At 50.4% G+C, this 25,538-nt stretch overlaps 1 protein-coding gene across 1 annotated transcript; it reads right to left on the bottom strand.

Moving 5' to 3' along the window:
- Positions 1-25,049, bottom strand: rrp12 (ribosomal RNA processing 12 homolog). The gene is made up of 34 exons (XM_056291788.1): positions 24,856-25,049; positions 20,551-20,780; positions 19,866-19,949; positions 19,650-19,726; positions 18,370-18,475; positions 17,415-17,531; positions 17,125-17,263; positions 16,357-16,484; positions 16,146-16,244; positions 15,961-16,052; positions 15,384-15,495; positions 14,848-14,948; positions 14,635-14,749; positions 13,951-14,093; positions 13,731-13,852; positions 13,449-13,513; positions 13,203-13,365; positions 12,288-12,442; positions 12,130-12,197; positions 11,907-12,000; positions 9,465-9,623; positions 9,238-9,318; positions 7,458-7,563; positions 7,217-7,324; positions 6,971-7,128; positions 6,772-6,863; positions 5,561-5,716; positions 5,260-5,438; positions 5,031-5,132; positions 4,147-4,196; positions 3,957-4,035; positions 3,000-3,067; positions 2,330-2,412; positions 1-2,212 (listed from the first exon to the last, which is right to left on the bottom strand). The coding sequence occupies exons 1-34, from the start codon at positions 24,992-24,994 to the stop codon at positions 2,110-2,112; spliced, it is 3,873 nt and encodes a 1,290-aa protein (XP_056147763.1). The 5' UTR covers positions 24,995-25,049; the 3' UTR covers positions 1-2,109.
- Between the last annotated feature and the right edge of the window lie 489 nt (positions 25,050-25,538).

A 25,538-nucleotide genomic window follows, 5' to 3' on the forward strand; every position in this document is an offset into this window, starting at 1 on the left:
TTGATGGATGAGTGCTCAGCAGGACCCTAAGCAGAGATGACGTATGGGGAAAACTCCCGGCGAGAGGGTCAATTACAGATGGGGCCAGCAGAGGGAGCCAGAGGGCGGAACAAGCGGAGGCTGCGGGAGGGAAGCGTGACCCATGACTCGTTATGCAGAGTTCATCTCGGGAGGTGATCCACACACTGATCTGTAATAATTTATAGACCAGTGGAGTCATACCAGTGTTGCGTTATGTTAACTCGGCTAGTCCTAAAATACCTTGCAACTTTTCTCTCAATTTTTGCGTTGTCATAATCATATTCCCACAAATATGAACTGTAATTTCCAATCCAGGGAGGTAGGATGAATGATCTTAGAATGTTTCAGATAGACAAAATGTTTATTGAACATTTTTTTTCTATTCCAAATACAGCACTCATTTGATGGAAAAGTCTTCAATCCATTCATAAACTGCCGGTATTAGCTGTGTATAACCCGGCAGTATGTAGCGCCATCTAGAGGTCAAAAGATGGAAACACTGAGACCACGTCACACTCTTGTAACCACTTCAAGTCCATCTGTATATCTAACAGATGTATAAATATATCTTTAACACTAAATGGATGATTGTGTATCATCCGTTGTGTACACCATTGATGGGGCTGACAGATTGATCTGACAAACCCGATCATTTTAGTTTTGATCATTCAGTATCTACCAACACAGAGGTGAGACAATCAACACCGTCCTGTACTTCCTTACCCAACTGCTGACCCAGCTTTGTAAAGCAGCAGGATGTCAATCTGTCACAAAATGCTACTTTGAAACCTGAGCTAGCTCAAAGTAAAACTACGCCAGGCCTTGAAGACACGGCATGTCTGAAATATACACACAAAAAAAAACATACACATTTACAAGTCCATGTTTATACTCGCGTACAAGTTTAAGGCGACCCTCGCCGAAATGAGTCAAAATGTCCTGAAGCGTGCTCAATAATCCAGGTAAGAAGATCACAGAAGGTTGAATCAGTTCATCTGGACACAACGTTTACTGACAGACACGTCTCATCATCATCTAAGTGACCTCTTCGGTCTCACCTGACTGCAGGTATCCCACCCTTATACACAATAACGTACAATACAGTACCGTACAGTGCCTAACGACCGAAACCGACGACCAGTTTCACATACAAATATGGGTGTGACCATTGATCATGTGTACTATTCACAGAGGATTAGGGATTGTTGCGATCACAGCGTTGGAAAATGGCACCGGACGTATAACGACCGAAACCAACAACCAGTTTGACGGTCAAATATGGGTGTGCCCATTAACTAGAGGTTCGATGGCCATGTGTACTATTCACACAGGATTGGGGAACAGTTGCAATCACTGCATTGTAAGATGTCAACAGATGTACTCTTAGCCCCCTCGGTTCAGGGATGGTCGTTCCCTCTTCACATACTAGATGGCCTCTTTGACTCCCCGTTCAAACCAGTGTTCCTCCCTATCAAGGATGTGCACATCCTCATCCTTGAAAGACTGGCCCTGGCCTGTAGATGGTTGTGGACTGTGGAGGCCTGGCCTGGCCTGACGTGTTAGCTCTCCTGTGTTGTGCCGTCCTCTTGACCAGCGTCTGTTTAGTTTCCCCAATGGACAAGTCACGTCAAGTCAAGTCAATGTTATTTGTGCAGCCCAATATCACAAATTTGCCTCAAGGGGCTTTACAGCAACACAACATCCTGTCCTTAGACCTTCGCATTGGATGAGGAACAACTCCCTAAAAAAGAAACAACCCTTTAACGGGGAGAAAAAATAGGAAGCTCAGGGAGAGCCTTCTCCTCTCTTCAATGGTCACACCCATATTTGCATATGAAACTGGTCGTTGGTTTCGGTCGTTAGGCACTGTATTGTACCGTACTGTTTGTAAGGGTGGGGGTACCTGCAGTCAGTTGAGACTGAAGATGTCACGTCGTTGAGCGATGAAACGTATCAGTCAATAAACGCTGAGTCCAGATGAACTGATCCAGCCTTCTCCGAAGTCCATGTTTACTGTTTGGCAAGTTCACGTGCACACCGTCAACCACACACAACATCCCAAGAGTCCGTAGAGCGTCTTCCGCTCCTTCAGGCTTTCCTCTTGTTCCTTTGCATTTTCCTGCCAGACAGCGCCCCCTTCTGGGCTCCTCTCACCATGCCCTTGAACTGGCCCTGCAGTTTGGCTCGTTTCCTGCATGCACAGAGGGGGTGACAAATGCTAAGCTGAACCAAACCAATTCCTTGTCAGGAGAACGGAAGTGGTGAAATGCAGCGGATACACCAGCTGTCAGATGGGGGTGGTCTGTACCTGTGGTTGAGCTGGGCCTTCCTCAGAGGGATGTAGGCGTATGGGTCGAGCTTCCCTTTCTTCTTCACATCTCCTTTACCTTTCTAAAGTGAACACAAACAGAGAGCGGACACTCAGAATTATTGTCTCCAGGGCGTCCGGATGGCATAGCGGTCTATTCCCTTGCCCACCAACACGGGGATCGTCGGTTCAAATCCCCGTGTTGTCTCCGGCTTGGTCGGGCGTCCCTACAGACACAACTGGCCGTGTCTGCAGGTGGGAAGGCGGATGTGGGTATGTGCCCTGGTCGCTGCACCATCGCCTCCTCTGGTCGGTCGGGCGCCTGTTCTCAGGGGGGGGGGAATAGCGTCATCCTCCCACACGCTACGTCCCCCTGGTGAAACTCCTCACTGTCAGGTGAAAAGAAGCGGCTGGTGACTCCACATGTATGGGAGGAGGCATGTGGTAGTCTGCAGCCCTCCCCGGATCAACAGAGGGGGTGGAGCAGCGACCAGGGCGGCTCGGAAGAGTGGGGTAATTGGCCGGATACAATTGGGTTGACAAAATGAGGGAGGGGGGAAAAAAAATCCAACAAAAAAAAGAAGAAGAAAATAATTACTGTGTCCGGCTGACCCAAAAACGCAGTCTCTCTGATTTAGCGTGTTGCGTTTCGGTATGTTGTGCAGCTCACCTTCGATTTGTAATCAGTCCCGGAGTCTCGGCTGCCCCCCAGCGGTCTGTGGATCCCCGAGCCTCCGGCTGAGGGAGGAGAAAACAGCTGGTTATTGGAACCAAAGTTAATTTCTCATCTGCAGCAGCCCCCCCCCCCCGATAAATAAGCCAGCAGTCATTGGGCGGCAGGCGGGGAGACACCCTGGACAGGCCGCCAGGCCATCACAGGGCCCACACACACACACACCTAGGGACAATTTAGTATGGCCAAGTCACCTGACCTACATGTTTTTGGACTGTGGGAAGAAACCGGAGCCCCCGGAGGAAACCCATGCAGACAACATGCAAACTCCACACAGAGGACGACCCAGGACGACCCCCAATGTTGGACTGCCACCATAACGCCAGATTTTATTTCTTTTTGGTAAATCCATTTCTAGCGCAATTCATCACATTTCTCTTTAACCAACTTCAGCCACCTGGAGGGTGCAGATTTGCTAAGTGAATTTTGTATTGCAAGTAAATACAAATGAACCGGCTTCCTGCACATCTGTCAGACAATCTGACTTCATCCACGCTGGCTCCGTCTGCTTTCTGACCCATACCAACAGAATATATTATAGAACAGCACTTATGTGTGTGCTGATGTCGATGCTGAGCATCTACAGGGATGATTTTGACTTCTACACATGTGAAAATGCAAAGCCAGGAAAAAAAAAAAAAGTGTAAAAGTTTGCTTCACGCACACAAGCCATATGCAGAGCCACTGGACATATGCAGAAACCCCGCCATTCATCACCACGGAGAAAAGTGAGGCGCCGACGCCGGTGCCGCTTCACACTCGTGAGTCGTGTCTGCCATCGATCCGGCCTACTCTCGATCTGAACCTCTTTCTTTATCCTTTATCTATAGACCCATCCACCTATCATCTCTAATCCCGTGAAAAATCACACCTGAATGCTTGGAAGCATCATACCTCTGTATTTCAGCTGGGGCTCAATCTCCATGTTGTCGTCCATGTTGCCTTCTCGGAACTTCCTCTTCTGTGTCTTCTTCTGAGGGAGGTGAAGAAACACCAGAGGGATAAGAAACAGTACCAAAACCTCTACCAAATCACGTGTTAGTCACTTAAAGCATGTGTGAAATGCTCACGAGGAGGAACTCACACTCTTGACTTCAACCTCCTGCAGGATGTCCTTCATCTCCTCTTCCTCATCTGCGGGGACGATGAAGGGTAAAAGTTCCAGATTTAGGATGCAATGGTACGTTATAGTGCTTGCTAAGGAATTTTGCTAAGCAGCGTCTCTTCATAGTTACAAACAGTATAACCCCACAAATGTATATCCATGTCAACATCACCACAGTGGTCAAAGACAGCTTTACAGGTAGCGCCTCTCAGTGGAATAAATTGGTACTCTGCTACACATGCAAGATATCATCAGCAATATTATTTGGCACCAAACCTGCGCCAACCATCGACTCATTCAAATCCTATCTCAAAACCCATTTCCTGGGCGTCCGGGTAGCGTGGCGGTCTATTCCGTTGCCCAACAACACGGGGATTGTTGGTTCGAATCCCCGTGTTACCTCCACAAGTGGACATGTCCAAGGTTGGACTACCCTGGGGCTCAAACCCAGGACCTTCTTGCTGTGAGGCGACCACGCTAACCACCGTGCCGCCCATTTAACCCATCCTACTGTGTAGGAGCAGTGGGCAGCTGCAGCACCCGGGGACCAACTCCAGTTCTTCTTTCCATTGCCTTGCTCAGGGGCACAGATAGGGGCATTAACCCTAACGTGCATGTCTTTTTGATGGTGGGAGGAAACCAGAGCACCCCTGCGTTTTTTGTTTTGTGTCAAAATGTGTAGCTGCTACACAATATGTGTAGAACTGGCAGATCTGTTGCTTGCTCCCTGGTTGTTGTAACTTGCTGGCTATGTGTGGTCCAGTCTGTAAACTCCCGGACATTTGAGACCTGCTAAATTTCTCTCCATTAAGACAGACGGGGATCTAACGGACAGCCAGCTACGTCGCGTTACTCCTCTTTACCATTATTTTTGTCCTCCTCCTCTCTGATGATCAGCCGCCCGTCCGACGTCACCTTGAAGCCGTGGCGAACCTTGGCGCTCTTCTTCCGCTCTGGGTTGGTGGCTGAGGAGCAACAACCATTAACAATGAGACCAGTTCAGGATCACTCTACTTTACTTAGCAGATCAACACGGAGGCTGCGGAAAAAACTACTGAACGGGAGGCGAAGAACAATGTGGGACTCCTTTACCGAGCACTCGCTGGGACACCTTGGGGTCCAGGAAGTTAAGAGGATCATCTCCCTCTCCTTCTTTAAGCCAGGCCTTCCCTCGTTGCTGTTTGCCACCTGCCTTCCTCTGCGTCTTAGAGCCCTTTCCTTCGTCATCCTCCGACAACTCGCTATCCGACTCTGCCAGGATGTCCTCGATGCTGGGAAGAAGAGAAGACAGGAAGCGGCAGTGGGATGAAGGAGGTGAAATGGGGAGGGGGGGGGGTAAACTGTATTTTTGTGTTCGTTCTGCCTGTGTGGTATGTGAGGAACAGTGGACTACCTTTCCGCCTTGGCCCTTGGCACCTCCTCTTCGCTCTCGGAGTCGTTCTGCTGCTCGGCAGCCTGCTTGCGTCTCTTGGAGCGGGCCTCGGTCTTACGGATGTTGGCCAGCACCTTGTGGTGTTCCGCAGGGAGCATACTCTTCACCAGCTCAAATCTGGAAAGTACAGGCGAGTTTGTTGGAATCAGGGATGGGTGACAACAGACAACCTACAGGTGAGTGACGAGGTGTCTACTGTGTCAACTTTTTTCTGTAGATTTAAGATTTTTTTTCTAGGAATATTCTGGATGTATCCGGCTAATTTTCCTTAATCCTTTCCATCCTCCTAACCGCTTATCTGCTGCAGCCTATCCCAGCAGTCATTGGGCAGCAGGCGGGGAGACACCCTGGACAGGCCACCAGGCCACCACAGGGCTGACACACACACACACACACACCTAGGGACAATTTAGTACGGCCGATTCACCTGACCTACATGTCTTTGGACTGTGGGAGGAAACCGGAGCACCCGGAGGAAACCCACGCAGACACGGGGAGAACATGCAAACTCAACACAGAGGACGACCCGGGACGACCCCCAAGGTTGGACTACCCCGGGTCTCGAACCCAGAACCTTCTTACTGTGAGGCGACCGCGTTAACCACTGTGCCACCGTGCCGAACAACTATGTTCATGATTACATATTATACATCTTTTTTCTCCCCAGTTGTACTTGGCCAATCACCCCGCTCTCTAAGCCGTCCCGGTCGCTGCTCCACCCACTCTGCTGATCCGGGGAGGGCTGCAGACTACCACATGCCTCCTCCGATAGATGTGGAGTCGCCAGCCGCTTTTCACCTGACAGTGAGGAGTTTCACCAGGGGGATGTAGCGCGGGGGAGGATCACGCTATTCCCCCCAGTTCCCCTTCTCCCCTGAACAGGTGCCCCGACCGACCAGAGGAGGCGCTAGTGCAGCAACCAGGACACATACCCACATCTGGCTTCCCACCCGCAGACACGGCCGATTGTGTGTGTAGGGGATTCGAACCGGCGACCCCCGTGTTGGTAGGCAACAGAATAGACCGCTACGCCCGACCAAGCCGGAGGTAACACGGGGATCCACGGGGGTGTTAGACCACCACGCCACCCGGATGCCCCTACGTGTTATACATCTTCAGTACCACAAGCCCACTGTGATGAGTAAATGAATAAGTAGGACTTCAGTCCTTACCCAAACTTTCTGATGAACTTGGTGAAAATGTTCTTCAGCTTGTTCCTGAAGTGCCTCCTGACGTCGTCCTTGATGTTCCCAACGCCCTCCATCTGAAGAGGAGACAGGAAGGACAGCAGACTCTGATTAAATAAAAGAAATGATTACTCGACTCTCAGGTTGGGTAGTACACCAGCAGCCCAATCCCAAGTTTACGTACCATGACAGTGACATGTGAGGCCAGGGTTTTGGGGTCCATGACGAAGAGGATGACTTTGATGAAGCTGAGGGCGGCCTTGACGATCTCGCGGGTGCGGGAGGACAACAGCAGACACACGTTGTTTAGCAGCTGCTCCATGGTGGACACCTCGATCGAGTCTGGGAGCACCGAGACACCGGTTACCATCAAGTGGACTGCTTTGAATCAACAACAAAAGGTTGGGGGTGGGGGGAGGGGGGGGCTTACCTTTGTACTCATACACCAGGCGGGTCAGTGTCAATACCGTGCAGGTAATCATGGTGACGGACCCCGTCAGCCCCGCGTAAACCAACACCAAATACTGCTCCAGAGCATCTGGGGGGAAGGGGGACAACTCTGAGCACCTGTCTCAGTCTGCACTTCCTGTCTGTCGCTGGTCCTCCTGAAGGTCTTACCACAGAGTTATTTACACAGACCCACTACAGGCCGAATACGGAGTCTGGCTTACCTTTAGTATCCCCACAGAAACGAATAAATGCATTTCCTATCTCCACCAGTAGGTTGTAGGCGTTCTTACGAGCTCCGACGGCCATCTCTTTGGTACAGATAATGACCTAAAAATAATTGTAAAAAATGGCCCCATCAGAGTGCGTGTTGCCCAGAGGTATCCCAACCTCCATTTTCTTTATAATAATAATCATCATCATTATTGTCACATTTATATAGTGCTTTTCTACACACCCAAAGCACTTCACATTGGCGGGGGTAACTCACTACAACCACCACCAATGTGTAGCACCACCTGAGTGATGCACGGCAGCCATTTTTCTCACCCATTGTACTTGGCTAATTACCCCACTCTTCCGAGCCATCCTGGTCGCTGCTCCACCCCCTCTGCCGATCCGGGGAGGGCCGCAGACTACCACATGCCTCCTCCCATACATGTGGAGTCGCCAGCTGCTTCTTTTCACCTAACAGTGAGGAGTTTCACCAGGGGGACGTAGCACATGGGAGGATCATGCTATTCCACCCCCCCGAACAGGCGCCCCAACCGACCAGAGGCGGCGCTAGTGCAGCGACCAGGACACATACCCACATCCGGCTTCCCGCCCGCAGACACGGCCAATAGTGTCTGTAGGGACGCCCGACCAAGCTGGAGGTAACACAGGGATTCGAACCGGCGATCGCCATGTTGGTAGGCAATAGAATAGACCACCACGCCAACCTTAAATTAATACTTTAAGGACCTTTTCAAGCAATCTCCAATGAAATTTAATGCCAAATTTGCATCAAAAGGTATACCCAACACAACAGCCTTTGTAAAAAAAACAAAAAACAAACTCCAATCTAAGCTAACAGAGAAAATGTCACCCCTTATTTATTAGCTGTTTATTCGAGTATAGCGGGAAAACAACAACACTGTGATTCTATTACTGAATATAATACATCTTTCTCCTGTATTTTTACCAGATTGTGACGAGCGCCTACCGCCCCTTTCCCCAGAGGTTTCCCCCGAAGGTTTCCCCCAGAGGTTTTCCAGAACTATCAGCGATTCAGTCGCATCCAAATTCCAATCAAGCACTTTTTAATTGATATCATGCCACTTAAATTTGAAGACTTTACAGGGCGTCCGGTTGGCGTGGCGGCCTATTACGTTACCTATCGACATGGGGATCGGCGGTTCGAATCCCCGTGTTACCGCCGGCTTGGTCGGGCGTCCCTACAGACACAATTGGCCGTGTCTGTGGGCGGGAAGCCGGATGTGGGTATGTATCCTGGTTGCGGCACTAGCGCCTCCTCTGGTCAGTCAGGGTGCCTGTTTGGGTGGGGGGACAGCATCCCCCTGGTGAAACCCCTCACTGTCAGGTGAAAAGAAACAGCTGGTGGCTTCACATGTATGGGAGGAGGCATGTGGTAGTCTGCAGCCCTCCCCGGATTGGCAGAGGGGGTGGAGCAGCGGCTGGGACGGCTCAGAAGAGTGGGGTGATTGGCCGGATACACTTGGAAAGAGGGAAAAAATCCCCCCCCCCAAAAAAATGGAAGACTTATGGTTGTTTGTTTTGATTGGTCGAGTCTAGTGTAGAGGATTTGTATCCTGTGCCAGAAAATGTTTCATTAAATTAAATTTACAAGACCACATTTTAGATATTTTAATACTTGGGACCTTTCATTTGTGTGACTAAAATTAAGTCAAATTAAGACTTTTTAGGACCATCGGACACCCTGGTGTGTGTGTGTGTGTGTGTGTGTGTGTGTGTGTGTGTGTGTGTGTGTGTGTGTGTGTGTACCTCTGGCAACAGGGCAATGATGAAGTCCTTGTGTTCCTCACTCAGTTGTTTTACAATGTGGATGAGGCATTTTAGTCTAGGCTGCAAAAAACAACAACAACAACACAAAAGTCAGAACAGAATCAGCCTGGGCTGTACATCATGACGTGTTTTACTACCCAACACCCCTTCCTTCCCCCTTCACTACTGCAGCGACGGCGTCCTGCCCTCACACACGGCGGTCTTACCCGCTTCGCTGGCGAGGAAGCATTTTTCAGGGTCTCCAGCAGGACCTGCTTGAGGGTCTCCAGGTTAGCAAGTACAAATGACCGGCACACCTCCCTTTCTCCTCCACACATCTCCTCCAGCACGCGGTACGCCTTCTTCTGCATGCCCTGTTCTTTAGTCTGCAGAAACACACACACACACACAAATACGAAGGTAAAGTCAGGGGGTATACTTTTTTTGGGGGGGGGGGTTCCCCCTTTTTCTCCCCAATTATATCCGGCCAATTACCCCACTCCTCTGAGCCGTCCTGGTCGCTGCTCCTGAATAGACTGAATAGACGTTTGCTGTTAAAGGCAGACGATGGAAGATGACTTCCGACGCGTGCCAAATCCTAAAACACCCGTACAAATGAACGGCGACCTCCATCACCACCACCGACTCTTTTGAATTCCTTGGAGCAAACATCAGCAACAACCTGAGGTGGAAAACTAACACTGAACGCATCACCGCAAAAGCTCGACGACGACTTTACTTTCTTAGGCAGCTTAAAAAATACCGGATCAAACACCAACTGCTCGTTCTGTTTTACTCAGCCAGTATCCAGTCCATCATAACACCTTCTATTACAGTATTACAGTATCACAGTATCACAGTGTTACAGTATTACAGTATGGTACGGCGGCACGGACAGTCAAACACGGAAAAACCTGCAGCGGATTGTCAACAAGGCGCCCAAAATCATAGGCAACCCACTCCCCTCAGGTTGAATCTCTACATACTAACCGGGCTGTAAAGCGAGCCAAGAAGATCACCTCTGACCCCTCACATCCTGCTCACCACCTCTTCCAGCATCTTCCCTCAAGGAGGCGCTACAGGTCACTGTCCACTAAGACTAAACGCTTCACAGTTCCCCCCCCCCCCCAGCCATCAGGACTCTGAATTCCTCCCTGTAGTCCCTCCTCACACACCACCATTCACCAGTTATGCCCGATATGTTTATTTCTGCTACTGTGTGAGTGTATTGTTCCTGATAATATGTGGAGTGTCTGTTGTTGTCCATGTATGTATCTATCTATCTATCTATCTATCTATCTATCTATCTATCTATCTATCTATCTATCCATCTTCCACCTCAGTCTAGCCCACAACCCTGCCAGCAGGTCTGCAGAGATGAGCGGCAGAAACGACGTCTGTTTGGTTGATGACCCGTCAGTCTCCTGTGTTTCGCTCACATGACTCTTTCTGGGGTCGCAAGATAGTAGCTCCTCTCCAGCAGTCGAAGCCCCTGGAATCAGGAACAATTTCAGCCAACAACACAGTCGACAAACTCCACGTCCAGAGAACCAACGCCAGCCAGGATGACTGTCAGAACTGCCGGTCTGCATGGGCTAGCAGTTAGCTTAGCCTGCCCCGCTTCCGCGTCCTGTCAGACCGCCCCCCCCCGGTGTTTCCTCTTCGGGCCCACAGGACGTGGCAGACCAAGTTCTCCCAGCCGAGCGAAATCGACGATCAAAATAAAAACGTCACACGATGACACAAACTGAAGACGCAGATGTTGACAAAGACACCGCTTAATCGGCACTGGGTGAGGCCACCGCAAACGCGAGTCCACGCCGCCATCTTCCTACACCGGAAGGAGAACCCCACCTTGCAAAAAAATGTACATTTAACTACACATCTACAAAGGCACCAAAGGATAAATCTTGGAATGTGTGTGTTTAAAATATTAGCAAGAGTTTAAAAAAAAAAAAATCCCAATGCCCCAGTGCAGTGACGGGGACGCTGTGCTGCAGGAGATGCAGTCCTTCGGATGAGACGTTAAACCGAGGTCCTGACTCACTGTGGTCATTAAAGATCCCATGGCATTTATCACAAAGAGTAGGGGGGTTCCCCGGTGTCCTGGCAACATTCCCAACCTGGCTCTCTCCATCTGGCCACCTAATCATCCTCCATGTAACGGGCTCAATGATTCCTCCCTCTCCACCTCAAGCTGGTGTGTGATGCGCGTTCTGGCACAAAATGGCTGCCGTGCATCACCCGGGGTGGTGCTACACATTGGTGGCGGTTGAAGTGAGTTTCTCCCTTCAATGTGAAGTGCTTTGGGTGTCTAGATAAAGCGCTATATCAATGTAATGATTCTTATTATTATTATTACAACTCCCAACTTGGCGTTAATGCCGTTAAGACAACCTGGAAGTAGTAAAAAGTAACACCTGACTTGTGAAAAAACAAACTGAACGTCTGACGAACTCAGAATCACGGGTCGGAAACGTGGGTATCACTTCAGAGCGTCGGTTCTGAACACTGGTGACGTCATGGCAAGAAAAAGTGGAACACCACCCTGCCCCACCACAAGTCAACGGCGTGACCGCATAACAGCGGAAGTTGAAAATTTCCATCTTGAAATACCCGAATTTCGAGTGGTCTTGAACGCGTCGTAAATCTACAAAGCTTCTCCTCACCTCCAGATACGGCCTCATCAGCTCGAAGGTCTGACCCATGGTGGACTCATCCACACAGGGAGCCATGGCGACCAACAGGTCCATAACCGATAGCCTGAGACACAAAAACACAGACAGAAGGTGAGTTAGGGCAATAAGGAGGACTCAGATGTGTCCTTGAGGATGTCAGTGAACCAGTGCTAGAAGGCCTTCTTCGAACCCCGAGGCCGGGTTAACGTCCTACCGGATGAACTCTGTGCTCTCTGCGCTGTTCAGTCTCTCTGTAGCTTTCTGCAGGAAGGTGCAGATCATCTGAGGATAGAGACAAGAGGACTACGTTAATACTTATCCATGCTCAATGTGCTGGGAGCGAGCGTCCGTGCATACAAAACCATAGCTGACCTGAGTGTCCGTGACGGTCAGGTAGACCTTGATGGTGTCCAGGACAGCCATCCTGTGCAGGGCTGACTCTCCGCTGGCAGGCTGCTGACTGTACACATTGAAAAGGATGGGCAGGAAGTTCTTGGCGAAGCGGCCAATCTCAGCCTTCTCCTCTTCTACAGAAAAGAAGCACAAAACAAGAAAAACAACTGGTCAAAGCTTCTCATCTCATCATCAGTCGCTTCTCCGGGGTCGGGTCGCGGTGGCAGCAGGCTAAGTAGGGCACTCCAGACGTCCCTTTCCCCAGCAACACCCTCCAACTCCTCCTGGGGGATCCTAAGGCGTTCCCAGGCCGGGTTGGACATGCAGTCCCTCCAGCGAGTTCTGGGTCTACCCCGGGGTTTCCCCCCAGTTGGACGTGCCTGGAAAACCTCCAAAGGAAGGTGCCCAGGAGGCATCCTATAATCAGATGACTGAACCACCACAACTGGCTCCCTTCAACGCGAGAGCTCCCTCCGGATATCCAAGCTCCTCACCCTATCTCTAAGGCTGAGCCCAGACACCCTACGGAGGAAACTCATTTCAGCCACTTGTATCCGCCATCTCACCCTTTCTGCTCACTACCCAACGCTCATGACCATAGGTGAGGGTTGGAACGAAGACTGACTGGTAAATTGAGAGCTTTGCCTTCCGGCTCAGCTCCCTCTTCACCACAACGGTCTGGTACAAGGTCCGCATTACTGCTGATGCTGCACCAATTCGCCTGTCAATCTCCTGCTCCATCCTACCCTCACTCATGAACAAGACCCCGAGATACTTGAACTCCTTCACTCGAGGCAAAAACTCATCCCCAGCCCGGAGGGAGCAAAGCTTGGTTGAAACTAATTCCAAAGGGTTGCTGTTTGCATATGCATGTGTGTATCGGTCTTTGCATACCCATGTTGCAGCTCTTGGTGATAACAGTGCGTAAACCCTGACAGACTGTGAGTCTCAGGTCCGGTCGGTCACTGATGGCCATGCCCAGCGTCCGGGCGAGGACCTTAAAGGAAACCAGTAGGTCCACGGTCCCTGTAAGGAAACTGGGGAGCATGGTCCAGATCTGGAAACAGATTAACACAACGGAGTCACATCATCTCGAAAATACTCCACGTTGGAGCCGGTAACATGGGCCTGTATAGCTACCTGCAGCTGTAAGGTCTGGTAGATTTTGGCCTCAAGTTTTTGCCCCGCTTCCTCCAACTGATCAGCTACAAAACAAATGCAGAGAGATGATATCAAGGTTGGGACACTCTTCTGCATAGGTACACATACATGTTGCACGAGCACCGAGTGCAAGTGCGCAAGTGAACAACTTGTGCAGAAATCAGTGTCAATACACTGCATGTACAAAAACACCGAAATGTAAATAATCTAGCTTTAGGCACCATATCTGCTGCTGCTCTGACCATCCCGCGGCTGGTTTACCTCTTTGCTTGAGTGTAGATGCCAGGGGAAGGAAATAGGAGTTGAAGAAGGCGAGGTTGGTGTTCTTGACATGATCTCGTATGACCGGGACCAGCCAGCTGCGTGGGAACTCCAGGTCATCGCTAGAGGAAGAGCCCGGAAACAACACTGAAGACAGCTCCCAAACATAAGCTACCCAAAAATGCATGTTTTGTGTGGATGCCCGTGTGGGTGCATTTACTCAAAGCCAGTGATGTTGAGGGGCACGGCCCCCAGCACAACTTCGGGCCCCATGCTCTCTACAGCGCGTCCTACAGCCAGGTCCAGCTCACCGCTGAAAGGGAAACGTGGGGTGGAGCGCAGGTCTGCCAGCGACTGTAGAGACTGTCAGGGACAGGACACAAAAACTCAGGACAAAAGAAACATCTTTCTTCCCCCCCCCCCCCCAACTGTACCTGTCCCAATTAATTACCCCCCCTCTTCCAAGCCCTCCCAGTCGCTGTTCAACCCCCTCTGCCGATCCGGGGAGGGCTACATGCCTCCTCCCATACATGTGGAGTCGCCAGCCACTTCTTTTCACCTGACAGTGAGGAGTTTCAGAAGGGGGGCGTAGCGCATGGGAGGATCACACTACCCCCCCCCAGTTCCCCCTCCCCCCGAACAGGTGCCCTGACCGACCAGAGGAGGCGCTAGTGCAGCGACCAGGACACATACCCACATTTGGCTTCCCACCCGCAGACACGGCCAATTGCGTCTGTAGGGACGCCCGGCCAAGCCGGAGGCAACACAGGGATTTGAACTAGCGATCCCTGTGTTGGTAGGCAACGGAATAGACCGCTACAGTACCCGGACGCCCCAGAAATATCTCTCTAATGTGTCACCCATCCATCACAGGATAAGTGTTGCCTTCAGAGTTGTGCGTCACCTTGGTCATGACTGGGTGTGCCTGCTTCCCAGCAGCTCGGTAGAAGCTGCCCAGTATCTGCAGCACGAACGGCCAGGACGCATGGAAACGGTAGGACAAGCCCTCCTCCACGATGCTGAAACACACCATTACCACGACGGTCACTTAGGATTAGCCAATGAAATGGGGGGGGGGGGGAAGGGGGGGCAGATTAACTGCAGCTGCGCAACTCACCGAAACATTTTGCACACGTAGGAAGGGTTCCCAGCAGACACTGTGGCAGTAACGGTTCCTATTTCCACCATGTGAGGCGCCACACATTCAGTCAGAAGAGTCTGAAACAAACACACACACACACACACACCATTAATCAAAACCTTTACTGGTTTTATCAGCTCTAAGAAAGAGCCAGAATATTGTGCGAGCTAGAGATGCATTGATACCAAGACCGGTACTAGATACTGAGCCAATAACAGGCTAAAATCCCCAAAATCCCAAAAGCCATGAGTAACATGATAACAATAAAAGCAAAATGGCTTGATCAACTGCATTTTGGGACACGGAAGCCTGCATTTCTTTAATGGTGCAAAAAAAAAAACAAACTGATTCTATCTCAGTTATTTTGCCCATTGACCCCCAAACTACATCTGCACTGTTCAGCAGAAGTACTGGATCAGATCTGTATTAATCAGAATCGGTACCGACAGTGATGAAAAGTGATACCGGTGCATCTCTAGTATGAGAACAAACCGTCAGGACAGCGTCTTCACCTTGAGTGTGTTGGTGGCTGCAGACACCACCTGAGTGTGTGGGGACAGGAGGCAGGACATGGCAGCGGAGAACAGGCGGGGGAGGTGACCCAAACTCAGAGAGCTCTGCAGGCTGGAGCGTAAAACCAGGGAGACATGATGAATAAAAAAGGTCTCCAACATGACGAACAAATAGCGAACCCCCCTCCCCCTCCTTTTTTTCTCCTCAATTGTACCCGGCCAATCACCCCGCTCTTCCGAGCCGCCCCGGTCGCTGCTCCACCCCTTCTGCCGATCCGGGACTACCACATGCCTCCTCTGATACATGTGGAGTCTTTTCACCTGACAGTGAGGAGTTTCACCAGGTGGGATGTAGCGCGTGGGAGGATCCCGCTATTCCCCCCCCCAGTCCCCCGAACAGGTGCCCCGACCGACCAGTTGAGGCACTAGTGCAGCGACCGGGACATATACCCAATTGTGTCTGTAGGGACCGACCAAGCTGGAGATAACACAGGGATTCGAACCGGCGATCCCAGACGCCCCAAAATGGATGCAATCTTACAGAGAAGTGACATGCTGGTCTGAAGAGACACATTACCTCGCCAAGTGGACATGGGCCTTCTCCATCACAGCCAACCACGCCAGCAGGGGCTGCAGGTCGTTCTCACTGGGCAGGTAGTCGTACAGCGCCTGCAGAGGTGCGACAGCGGTTTCACCCAACGTATCTCACACAACCCCGGTGGGCCTACACCCCCTCTATGACGTTCATGTGTCTGTTCTCACCGTGACGATCTGTGCGTTCAGCTCCGGTGTCAGACTGGCGGTGTTGGGCTTCCCGCTGAACAGCCTATGGAAGGCCTGCATCGCACTTGCGGTCACCAGCTGCAGGCAGAAACATAAACGCCTCGTTAGATACCCTGGCTAACTGCCCGTGTGTGTCTACAGACAGTGTGCGTTGTATTTGGGCACTTTTTTCTTTTTGCCGCCTTCTCACCACATTGCTAAGCGTCATCACTCGCAGGAGGGTCTCGCAGCAGGACTTGACGGCCCCCTGGGGAAACGTCGCCATCAGCTCCTTTAAGAGGCCCAGCACGTGCAGAGCAGTGGTGTCCTCTTTACTCCCTGAGGAAAACCAGACGAAAGGCAACAAATCAGCGGCTCACTTTGGCGGGTTCCACCCTTCCCAAAGAAACAAAAACAGACGACAATACTCATCACTAGGGGTGGGACGACTCACAAATCTCATGGTTCGGTACGTCTCACGATTTCGATTCAATACCATACTGTGCGTAACGACCACGGACAACTGGACTCGCTAGCCCTTGGCTAACGGGCCGGACCCTTTAGTCGACTGGTTAATGTAGTCGCCCGTGGTGCGGGAGATCGGGGTTCACGTCCTGGCTGCAGCACTTCCCAGCTGCCCCCTGAATTCCCTCCAGTATTGTAGTTGTTAAAATGTTCATTTTGGTGTCAGTTGTTTCCTAACAGACACACTAACACATGTAATGCATTAACATCTCACCTGGCTATTTATCTTGACAGAATATAGAGTTTAAAAACCGTGGCGGTCATTTTGACCGCTCGTGGTCGTTTCAGGTAGGAGTGAAATCCCGCTCATTCTAGTGTCAATAACACACAATCTGACGAAACGGGGAGCGTCTCGTACCGTGAAGACCGTATCGAACGGTTCAGAATTCGATCCGGTACCGTCCCACCCCTACTCATCACTAGTCCAAAGGCATCTGCCAGCATGTTCTCTTACCCCCGGCCTGCTCGATTTCTCTCATGCAGAACTTGGCCGTCGTGGCGGCAGCAGGGTGATGTGAGGGGGCGTTATCTGAAAACAGGAAGTCACTACCTCTGAGGATGGAGCACACGCCCTGCTGAGCCGCTTTCCGCACCTGCGAGGAAGCACGTGGACAATGTGAGACAGAGCAAGACTCCTATGCAAATGGCGAAGTCGTCACATCACGGCCACAAATACGAGCGCCGCGTAGAGGAAAGGCGGTAAGGGGTGTGGGTGTTGAGCGTGGACGAGGTATTTACACCCACCTTGGGTTTGTTGTGCACGATGAAGCTGAGCAGGCCATGGTAGACCTGAAGGGTGGAGGGGTAAGTCCACACAGATGCATCCTGCTTTCTCAGCAAAGTGGCCAGGCATGACAGGATCTGCCCACACACATACATTTACATTATACTACACTTCTGCACAAGTTATCACATATAAAGGTAATGATCCTGCACATGTTGGTGTTGTGTTGTTGCTTTTGCTTGCACCCAACATGCCCGCTACAACATTCACATATCTGTGCACTCGTCATCCTCTCGTTTGACCCGCCACCCTCTGGTCCACATGTTTTACTGTGTTTATACACCATGCATGCACATTTACTAGCACTGCATATTCTTTTATGAGATTTTTTTTTTGGGGGGGGCCCCAAATTGTACTTGACCAATTACCCCACTCTTCCGAGCCGTCCCGGTCGTTGCTCCACCCGCTCCGCTGACCCGGGGAGGTCTGCAGACTACCACATGTCTCCTCTGATACATGTGGAGTCGCCAGCTGCTTCTTTTCACCCGACAGTGAGGAGTTTCACCAGGGGGACGTAGCGCGTGGGAGGATCACGCTATTCCCCCTCAGTTGCCCCCCCTCCCGAACAGGTGTCCCGACCGACCAGAGGAGGCGCTAGTGCAGCGACCAGGACACATACCCACATCCGGCTTCCCACCCGCAGACACAGCCAATTGTCTGTAGGGACGCCCGACCAAGCCGGAGGTAACACAGGGATTTGACCCGCCGATCCGTGTTGGTAGGCAGTGGAACAGACCGCTCCATACCCAGACGCCCTTTTTATGAGCTTTTTTCATCCCTTATCTTTATCTCCAGTTCTACTTACATTTCCTCCGCTACTGCAGCAATGCCATTTTCCACACAGGGAATGTGAGAGTTAATCTAAATCAGTCTCTAGTGCAATGGTCCTTCAGGATTATCCATAAATCTACTCACCCATCGGACAGCAGAGCTGGCATCAGAGCTGGCTTGTTTACACATCACGTCCATCAGAGCCTTAGATGTGTCTGAAAACTTAGAAATGAGCACCGGAGCGGGGACCCTGGTAGACACAACACAGCAGACGCTCCAATTAGACAAACAAACTCTAGTTTGCATTTCAAAGGAGCTTCATAGAAGTTAAATTTTTGTGATTAGAAACAGAAAATGGTGCAGTTCATCCTTGAGAAGATGGCGGCGCAAATTCACATTTGCAGCGGCCTCACCCAGTACCGTCCATGCAGTGCCTTTGTCCCCATCTAAGTTTGTCTTCGTTTGATGGCTGGGAGAGCTTGGTCTGCTGCATCCTGTGGGCCCAGGGACCACGGCCCTGACCAGAGCTGTGGCCCGAAGAGGTAACACTGAAGGCGGTCTGACAGGACGTGGAAGCGGGGCAGGCTAAGCTAACTGCTAGCCCATGCAGACCGGTAGTTCCGATAACACCAAGGGCGGTCTGACAGCAGCCTCGCCTAGCCTTGACTGTGTTTTTAGTGTCGTGGTGTGGAGTGCGGGGAGATGTGTTGAAGGTGTCTGGCTGAGAGAGCTGGCAATGGATTGGCTGGGGGAGCTTGGTCTTCTGCACTCTGTAGGCCCAAGGACCACGGCCCTGACCGGAGCGGCGCCTGAAGAGGAAACACTGTGGGCGGTCTGACAGGACGTGGGGCAGGCTAAACTAACTGCTAACCCATGTAGACCGCCAGTTCCGATAACGCCAACGGCAGTCTGGCGGCGGCCTCGCCTAACGTTGACCGTGTTTCTGGCGTCGTCGTGTGGAGGTGTCTCGCTGGGAGAGCTGGCATTGGATCGGCTGGGGGAGCCTGCCCGGTCTGCTGCGTCTGGTGGGCCCGAGCATCACAGCCCTGACCGGAGCTGCGCCCGAAGAGGAACCACCGAGGGCGGTCTGACAGGACACGGAAACGGGGCAGGCTAAGCTAACGGCTAGCCCATGCAGACCAGCTGTCCGTTTGTTCCCGTCTGTCCATTCGTTGGTTCATTTGTTCATCACACTGCAGTACTACTACGTGTCCCTCACGAAGGGAGGAACCAACAAAAATCATCAGCAGTACTTACAGTAAAGCAACAAAACAAAATCAGTCATCTTGACCATCCTGTTTCTCATATTACACGGGGGAAAGGTTTCACACTGCTTCGCTAAGCTAACTGTGGGAGCCGATCACCGCATCGCGGGTCGGAGACGCGACGCTGTTAGCTCAGCTCTCAGGAGCAGAAAGACTGACCTTTTCATAACGAGGTTGAGGAGGTACGCCACAGCAGCCTGCGACTCCGCTGTATCCACGGCCTCCAGGGTGGTCATCTGGACAGAGCAGGAACACACACACGTTTTTGAACAACACGGTAACCAACACACAAGCAACAAGCATTTGTCATCAGTTCTGAACGCAGCAGATTCGTAACCATCGGAAACGGACATGGAGAGCTAAATCAGTACTCACCAGAGCAGCGAAGTACTCCGTCTCCGTCTCCTTCCCGCCCTGAGCTCGAATCACCTCTGTGACAGCAGCCAACACTGCACAGATCTGTGAGGCACATCAGGCAGCAACATTTAGGACCCAGGATGTAAAAACCTCCTCCTGGTCCCTGTCAGAACACCATCACCACACTACCAGCTTTCTTTACATGCTGCTTTTTTCTCCTGGAGGAGGCTGACTTAACTTTCTTTTTCTCTCCCCCCTTTTTCTCCCCCAATTGTACTTGGCCAATTACCCCACTCTTCCGAGCTGTCCCGGTCTCTGCTCCGCCCCCTCTGCCGATCCGGGGGAGGTCTGCAGACTACCACATGCCTCCTCCGATACATGTGGAGTCGCCAGCTGCTTCTTTTCACCTGACAGCGAGGAGTTTCACCAGCGGGATGTAGCGCATGGGAGGATCACGCTATTCCCAACAGTTCCCCCTCCCCCCTGAATGGGTGCCCCGACCGACCAGAGGGGGCGTTAGTGCAGCGACCAGGACACGTACCCACATCCGGCTAGGGACGCCCGACCAAGCCGGAGGTAACGCGGGGATTCGAACCGGCGATCCCCGTGTTAGTAGGCAACAGAATAGACCGCTACACTACCCGGACGCAAGACTCCCCGTTTAAAAGCAAGAACTGTGTGGAGCGCTTTACACATTACACACCTCTTTGTGTGCGGCTGAGTTGGACTCCCAGAAGCGCTGCACCTTCCTGAAGGTGAGGTTGGAGCAGTCGGACAATCCGCTGAGGAAGGTGCCCGAGGTCCTTTCGGAGAACGCCTGGTCCAGCTCCTCCTCCATGAAGGCTTCTCCATGGCTGCCGGCACCCTGTTTCAGAGAGCCTGACTGGAGCTCATTGTGTAGCTTCAGAGCGTCAGTAGTCAGATCGCTTTTACCTGTTGACAAAATTAAGATGTGGGCATTTATATCAATTAGCCTTGTGGCTTAACAAGTACCACCTTGAGGCACATAAAGCAATCAATCAATTTTACTGAACATGTTAAAGAAAACGCATAATAATAATAAAAAAATCATTGGCAACGTAAGCAACAAATAAGCAACTCAAATAATACCAATCACGTTCAAAGGGGGCAAGAAGAAGCTGAGAACTTTCCTAGTCCTGCCCCCTTACAGTATGCATGCATGGATAATGGAAAATGAAAATTCAGTTTACAGATAGCAGTGTCTGTCACGTCTCCCTCAGTCGACTCAAACAAATCGACCCATTTGGACAAAACAAAAAACAAAAATAAACTGATCACTGCTCCACCTCATAACCGCTCAGTGTTTGTTTCTGAAGAGTCTTTTTAGTTCAGATTAACAGTTTCCTGTCCAGATAATAAGCTACTATCATACCTAAAAACTATCTACTAGCAAGTAAGACTTGTGGGCACCAACAAAAATATAAATGACATGTATATTTCTCTATTTGTTCACTGGAAACCACTTTTTAATCATACTTTCACCCACGATTACTCTTACTTATCCATCAGCTCGTCACCTGCTGCTGATCAATCAAGTTGCATGCTGATCAGTTATGGGTTCCGTCTGTCCTGATTCAATCAATTTTATTTTGATTCGTGAAATTCTATTTTATTACTGTCATGTTCTCCACTCAATTTAAGTAAGGTTTAGGATCATTTTATTTTCTGTTTATCTGTGTTTTCTACTTTTATCGTCACCTTCTTTTGACTTGCGCACTTTCACCCCGTCGCATTGCATGTGAATGATCAAAATGTGCTACATAAGTTTGACTGACCGATTCACGATTGATTGCGTAACACAAACGCCATCGACAGCTTATCATCAGGAATGCGTCCCTCACCAAGTACACAACCTGCCAGCCTTTTATTATCTTATCAAGAATTTCTTGATCACTTCAAAACACCTGTAAGACCCAAAGGAGTGTGCTATTGTTTCCCATGTGTCCTCACACTTCTACGAAACCCTGGCGTGGTAGACCTGCCTTCTCATCTTGAAGACTGTGTGGAAAATATTTATATCAGTGAAACCAATATACTGAAAGAGAAGGGCGCTAACAAAAACACTGGGAACACACTTAGTGGCGTGACTGTCCCCTCTTCCAGATGTTTTCGGTCCTCGTTATTTCATGATATACGGTGGAAGAAAGCAGGAGCATTAGTGATAAATACTGCATCAGCAACAAGTTTAAGGAAGTGTCCTTCAAGATATTGCATAGCATTTATGTGGTAAAGCTTGTGTTAGAAAGATTCAAACTGCACACTGACTATAAATGTGACTTGTGTGGACTAGAACAAGAGAGTATTGCCCATCTAGTCTTCCAGTTTAAGAATGTTCTGGATTGATGTTGCCAACCTTCTCAAAAAGGGACTTAAGATGAATATTGAAATAGAGATGCTTGATGTAATGCTATATTTTAGTAGAGATGAGATTGGAAACGACGTGCTATATATCATACAACTAGTTATCATTTCTGGAAAATTCCCCATTCACGAGAAAAAACAAATGGTCAGGAACCAAGCCAACCATCCTGCAACTTATTAATGAATTTAAACAATATAGCACCATTTTATTTCATGTTAAAAACAAAACAGTGAAGACTCGAGTTACTAAGCGAATTGAATATGCTGCATATAACAAAAAACTCTGGCATTGTAAAATGTCATCTTTTTTAGTTTATTTTTGTCTCCTTTTTGTTTTTGTTTTCTATTGTCTACGTCTTTGTTCGTACCTTTGTAGTATATGGGTGATTCTTCAATTAAGGGAGTTTTTCTGTCCCCAGGGTAGATTTTCAAGAATATATATATAAAATTCAAATTACAAACAACAACAACAATGTGGTTGCCATGGAAACGAGAAGTGCCGGAGGCGCGTGACCAGTCATGGCAGAAGCGTGACTTCTTCGTGTGCAGAAATGTCAGTAATGTGAACGTTTATATGTCCTGACCTGACAGGGTGGTTATTAGACCTCATCAGCAAACACCTTACTAGCTGAGCATTTAGGTCAGAAATAAGACATGTCACTTTCTTCACCTATATCCATTGTACATTATATGCTAGCTAACAAGTTAGCTTAGCAAGTCTAAGACTCGGCCAACCTTCTCTCCACAAAGTGAAAACTGTCATTACCACCATAATTTGCTGTTACAACTTTGGAAAAAACATCAAACTTATTTTGTAGGACGATCAAAGCTATGTTGAGATATTTGTTCCACACCACTTAATAGAGCTTCAGAAAAAGAAAAAAAAAGATTTTAAATAAAAAAAATTTTCAAAAGTTCAAAAGCCAAAAGTGCCCCAAATTGAAGAATCACCCATATGAAAACAAAACCACAATCTAGTTGCCTAATCTTAGTCAGCTAACTCAAGCAGATGATAGCAGCTATCTTGCTCTTGTGGCAGCAATTAATCATAGCAAACCTCTCCACAACGTTTTATACGGATCGTAAGTGTGCTGCTTCAAGCAGGGGAGTGTAATGCCAGCCACAGTGAAGACTAGCCAGCCTCAGTGAAGACTAGCCAGCCACAGTGAAGACTAGCCAGCCACAGTGACGACTAGCCAGCCACAGTGAGGAGTAGCCAGCCACAGTGACGACTAGCCAGCCTCAGTGAAGACTAGCCAGCCTCAGTGAAGATTAGCCAGCCTCATTGAAGACTAGCCAGCCTCAGTGAAGACTAGCCAGCCTCAGTGAAGACTAGCCAGCCTCAGTGAAGACTACCAGCTTGAGTGAGGACTAGCCAGCTTGAGTGAAGACTAGCCAGCCACAGTGAAGACTAGCCAGCCACAGTGAAGACTAGCCAGCTTGAGTAAGGAGTAGCCAGCCTCAGTGAAGACTAGCCAGCCACAGTGAAGACTAGCCAGCCACAGTGAAGACTAGCCAGCCACAGTGAAGACTAGCCAGCTTGAGTAAGGAGTAGCCAGCCACAGTGACGACTAGCCAGCTTGAGTGAGGACTAGCCAGCTTGAGTGAGGACTAGCCAGCCTCAGTGAGGACTAGCCAGCCTCAGTGAGGACTAGCCAGCCTCAGTGAGGACTAGCCAGCCTCAGCGAAGACTAGCCAGCCTCAGTGAGGACTAGCCAGCCACAGTGAAGACTAGCCAGCTTCAGTGAAGACTAGCCAGCCACAGTGAAGACTAGCCAGCCACAGTGAAGACTAGCCAGCTTGAGTGAGGACTAGCCAGCCACAGTGAAGACTAGCCAGCCACAGTGACGACTAGCCAGCCACAGTGACGACTAGCCAGCCACAGTGACGACTAGCCAGCCACAGTGACGACTAGCCAGCCTCAGCGAAGACTAGCCAGCCACAGTGACGACTAGCCAGCCTCAGTGAAGACTAGCCAGCCACAGTGACGACTAGCCAGCCACAGTGACGACTAGCCAGCCACAGTGAAGACTAGCCAGCCTCAGTGAGGAGTAGCCAGCCACAGTGACGACTAGCCAGCCTCCGTGAAGACTAGCCAGCCTCCGTGACGAGTAGCCAGCCTCCGTGACGAGTAGCCAGCCTCAGTGACGAGTAGCCAGCCTCAGTGACGAGTAGCCAGCCTCAGTGACGAGTAGCCAGCCTCAGTGAAGACTAGCCAGCCTCAGTGAAGACTAGCCAGCCTCAGTGAAGACTAGCCAGCCTCAGTGAAGACCAGCCAGCTTCAGTGAGGACTAGCCAGCCTCAGTGAAGACTAGCCAGCTTGAGTGAGGACTAGCCAGCCTCAGTGAAGACTAGCCAGCCACAGTGAAGACTAGCCAGCCTCAGTGACGAGTAGCCAGCCTCAGTGACGACTAGCCAGCCTCAGTGACGACTAGCCAGCCTCAGTGAAGACTAGCCAGCCTCAGTGAAGACCAGCCAGCTTCAGTGAGAACTAGCCAGCCTCAGTGAAGACTAGCCAGCTTGAGTGAGGACTAGCCAGCCACAGCGTCTCTACCGTCAGCAGCATGAACGGCCACACAGGCGGAGACCCACGTGAGCGCAGCGAGGAAAGGGAGACCAAACTTACCGGAGGGTCGGCTGAAAAAGCGACTCTTGGCGGCCTCTCGAAAGCGACTCGTCTGCGGATTCGAATCGCTGCTGTGTCCCTTTTTCCAGCGTTTGACTTTGGACGCGACCCCGGATCTCAGTTTTCCCGATTTAACCATTTTTCTCTTTTTTTACCATGGAAATAACCACGCTCCTACAGCTCGCTGCCCAGTACGCGCGTCTCCCGTCGCTTGTCTATGACGTCACGACTACGTCCGCATGTTGGGCCTCGTTTTATTCCAAGCAGGGCGGCGGAGGACGCTGCTTAACGCCCACCTGCCACATGGCGTAATTACGTTCAGCTTGTTTTGACTGATTTGACACGACGCTTTCATCCGAAGCGGGTGGAGTCAGCGATGAGCTGATGGACTCGAGTGTTGTGTAGAAACGCCGCATGGTAATCAGGTCATGGCAGCGCTACATGAGGTGGTGCTCACTACGGTTGCTACATAGTGGCGATATTACAGCAGTGCTTTATAAAGTATAAGTATATAAAATGTAAAATAAAATAAAAGATGAAATAAAATATAGGTAAATAAATAAAGTATATACAATATAAGTGCACGGTGGCACAGTGGCGCGTTTCTTATTATGGTCGCCTCACAGCAAGAAGGTCCTGGGTTCGAGCCCCGGGGTAGTCCAACCATGGTGGGTCGTCCCGGG

Source organism: Lampris incognitus, chromosome 13 (assembly GCF_029633865.1).
Source record: "Lampris incognitus isolate fLamInc1 chromosome 13, fLamInc1.hap2, whole genome shotgun sequence".
NCBI classification, from domain to species: domain Eukaryota; kingdom Metazoa; phylum Chordata; class Actinopteri; order Lampriformes; family Lampridae; genus Lampris; species Lampris incognitus.

Bases quoted from the DNA above. Each gene is read 5' to 3' on its own strand.
- rrp12 (XM_056291788.1), bottom strand. From the start codon at position 24,994: ATGGTTAAATCGGGAAAACTGAGATCCGGGGTCGCGTCCAAAGTCAAA. The intron at 16,485-17,124 runs GTAAGAGAACAT...GGTTTTCCTCAG, and splicing joins AGAAATCGAGCAGGCCGGGG to GGAGTAAAGAGGACACCACT. The intron at 13,366-13,448 runs GTAGCTATACAG...ATCTGTTTCCAG, and splicing joins ACCAGACCTTACAGCTGCAG to ATCTGGACCATGCTCCCCAG.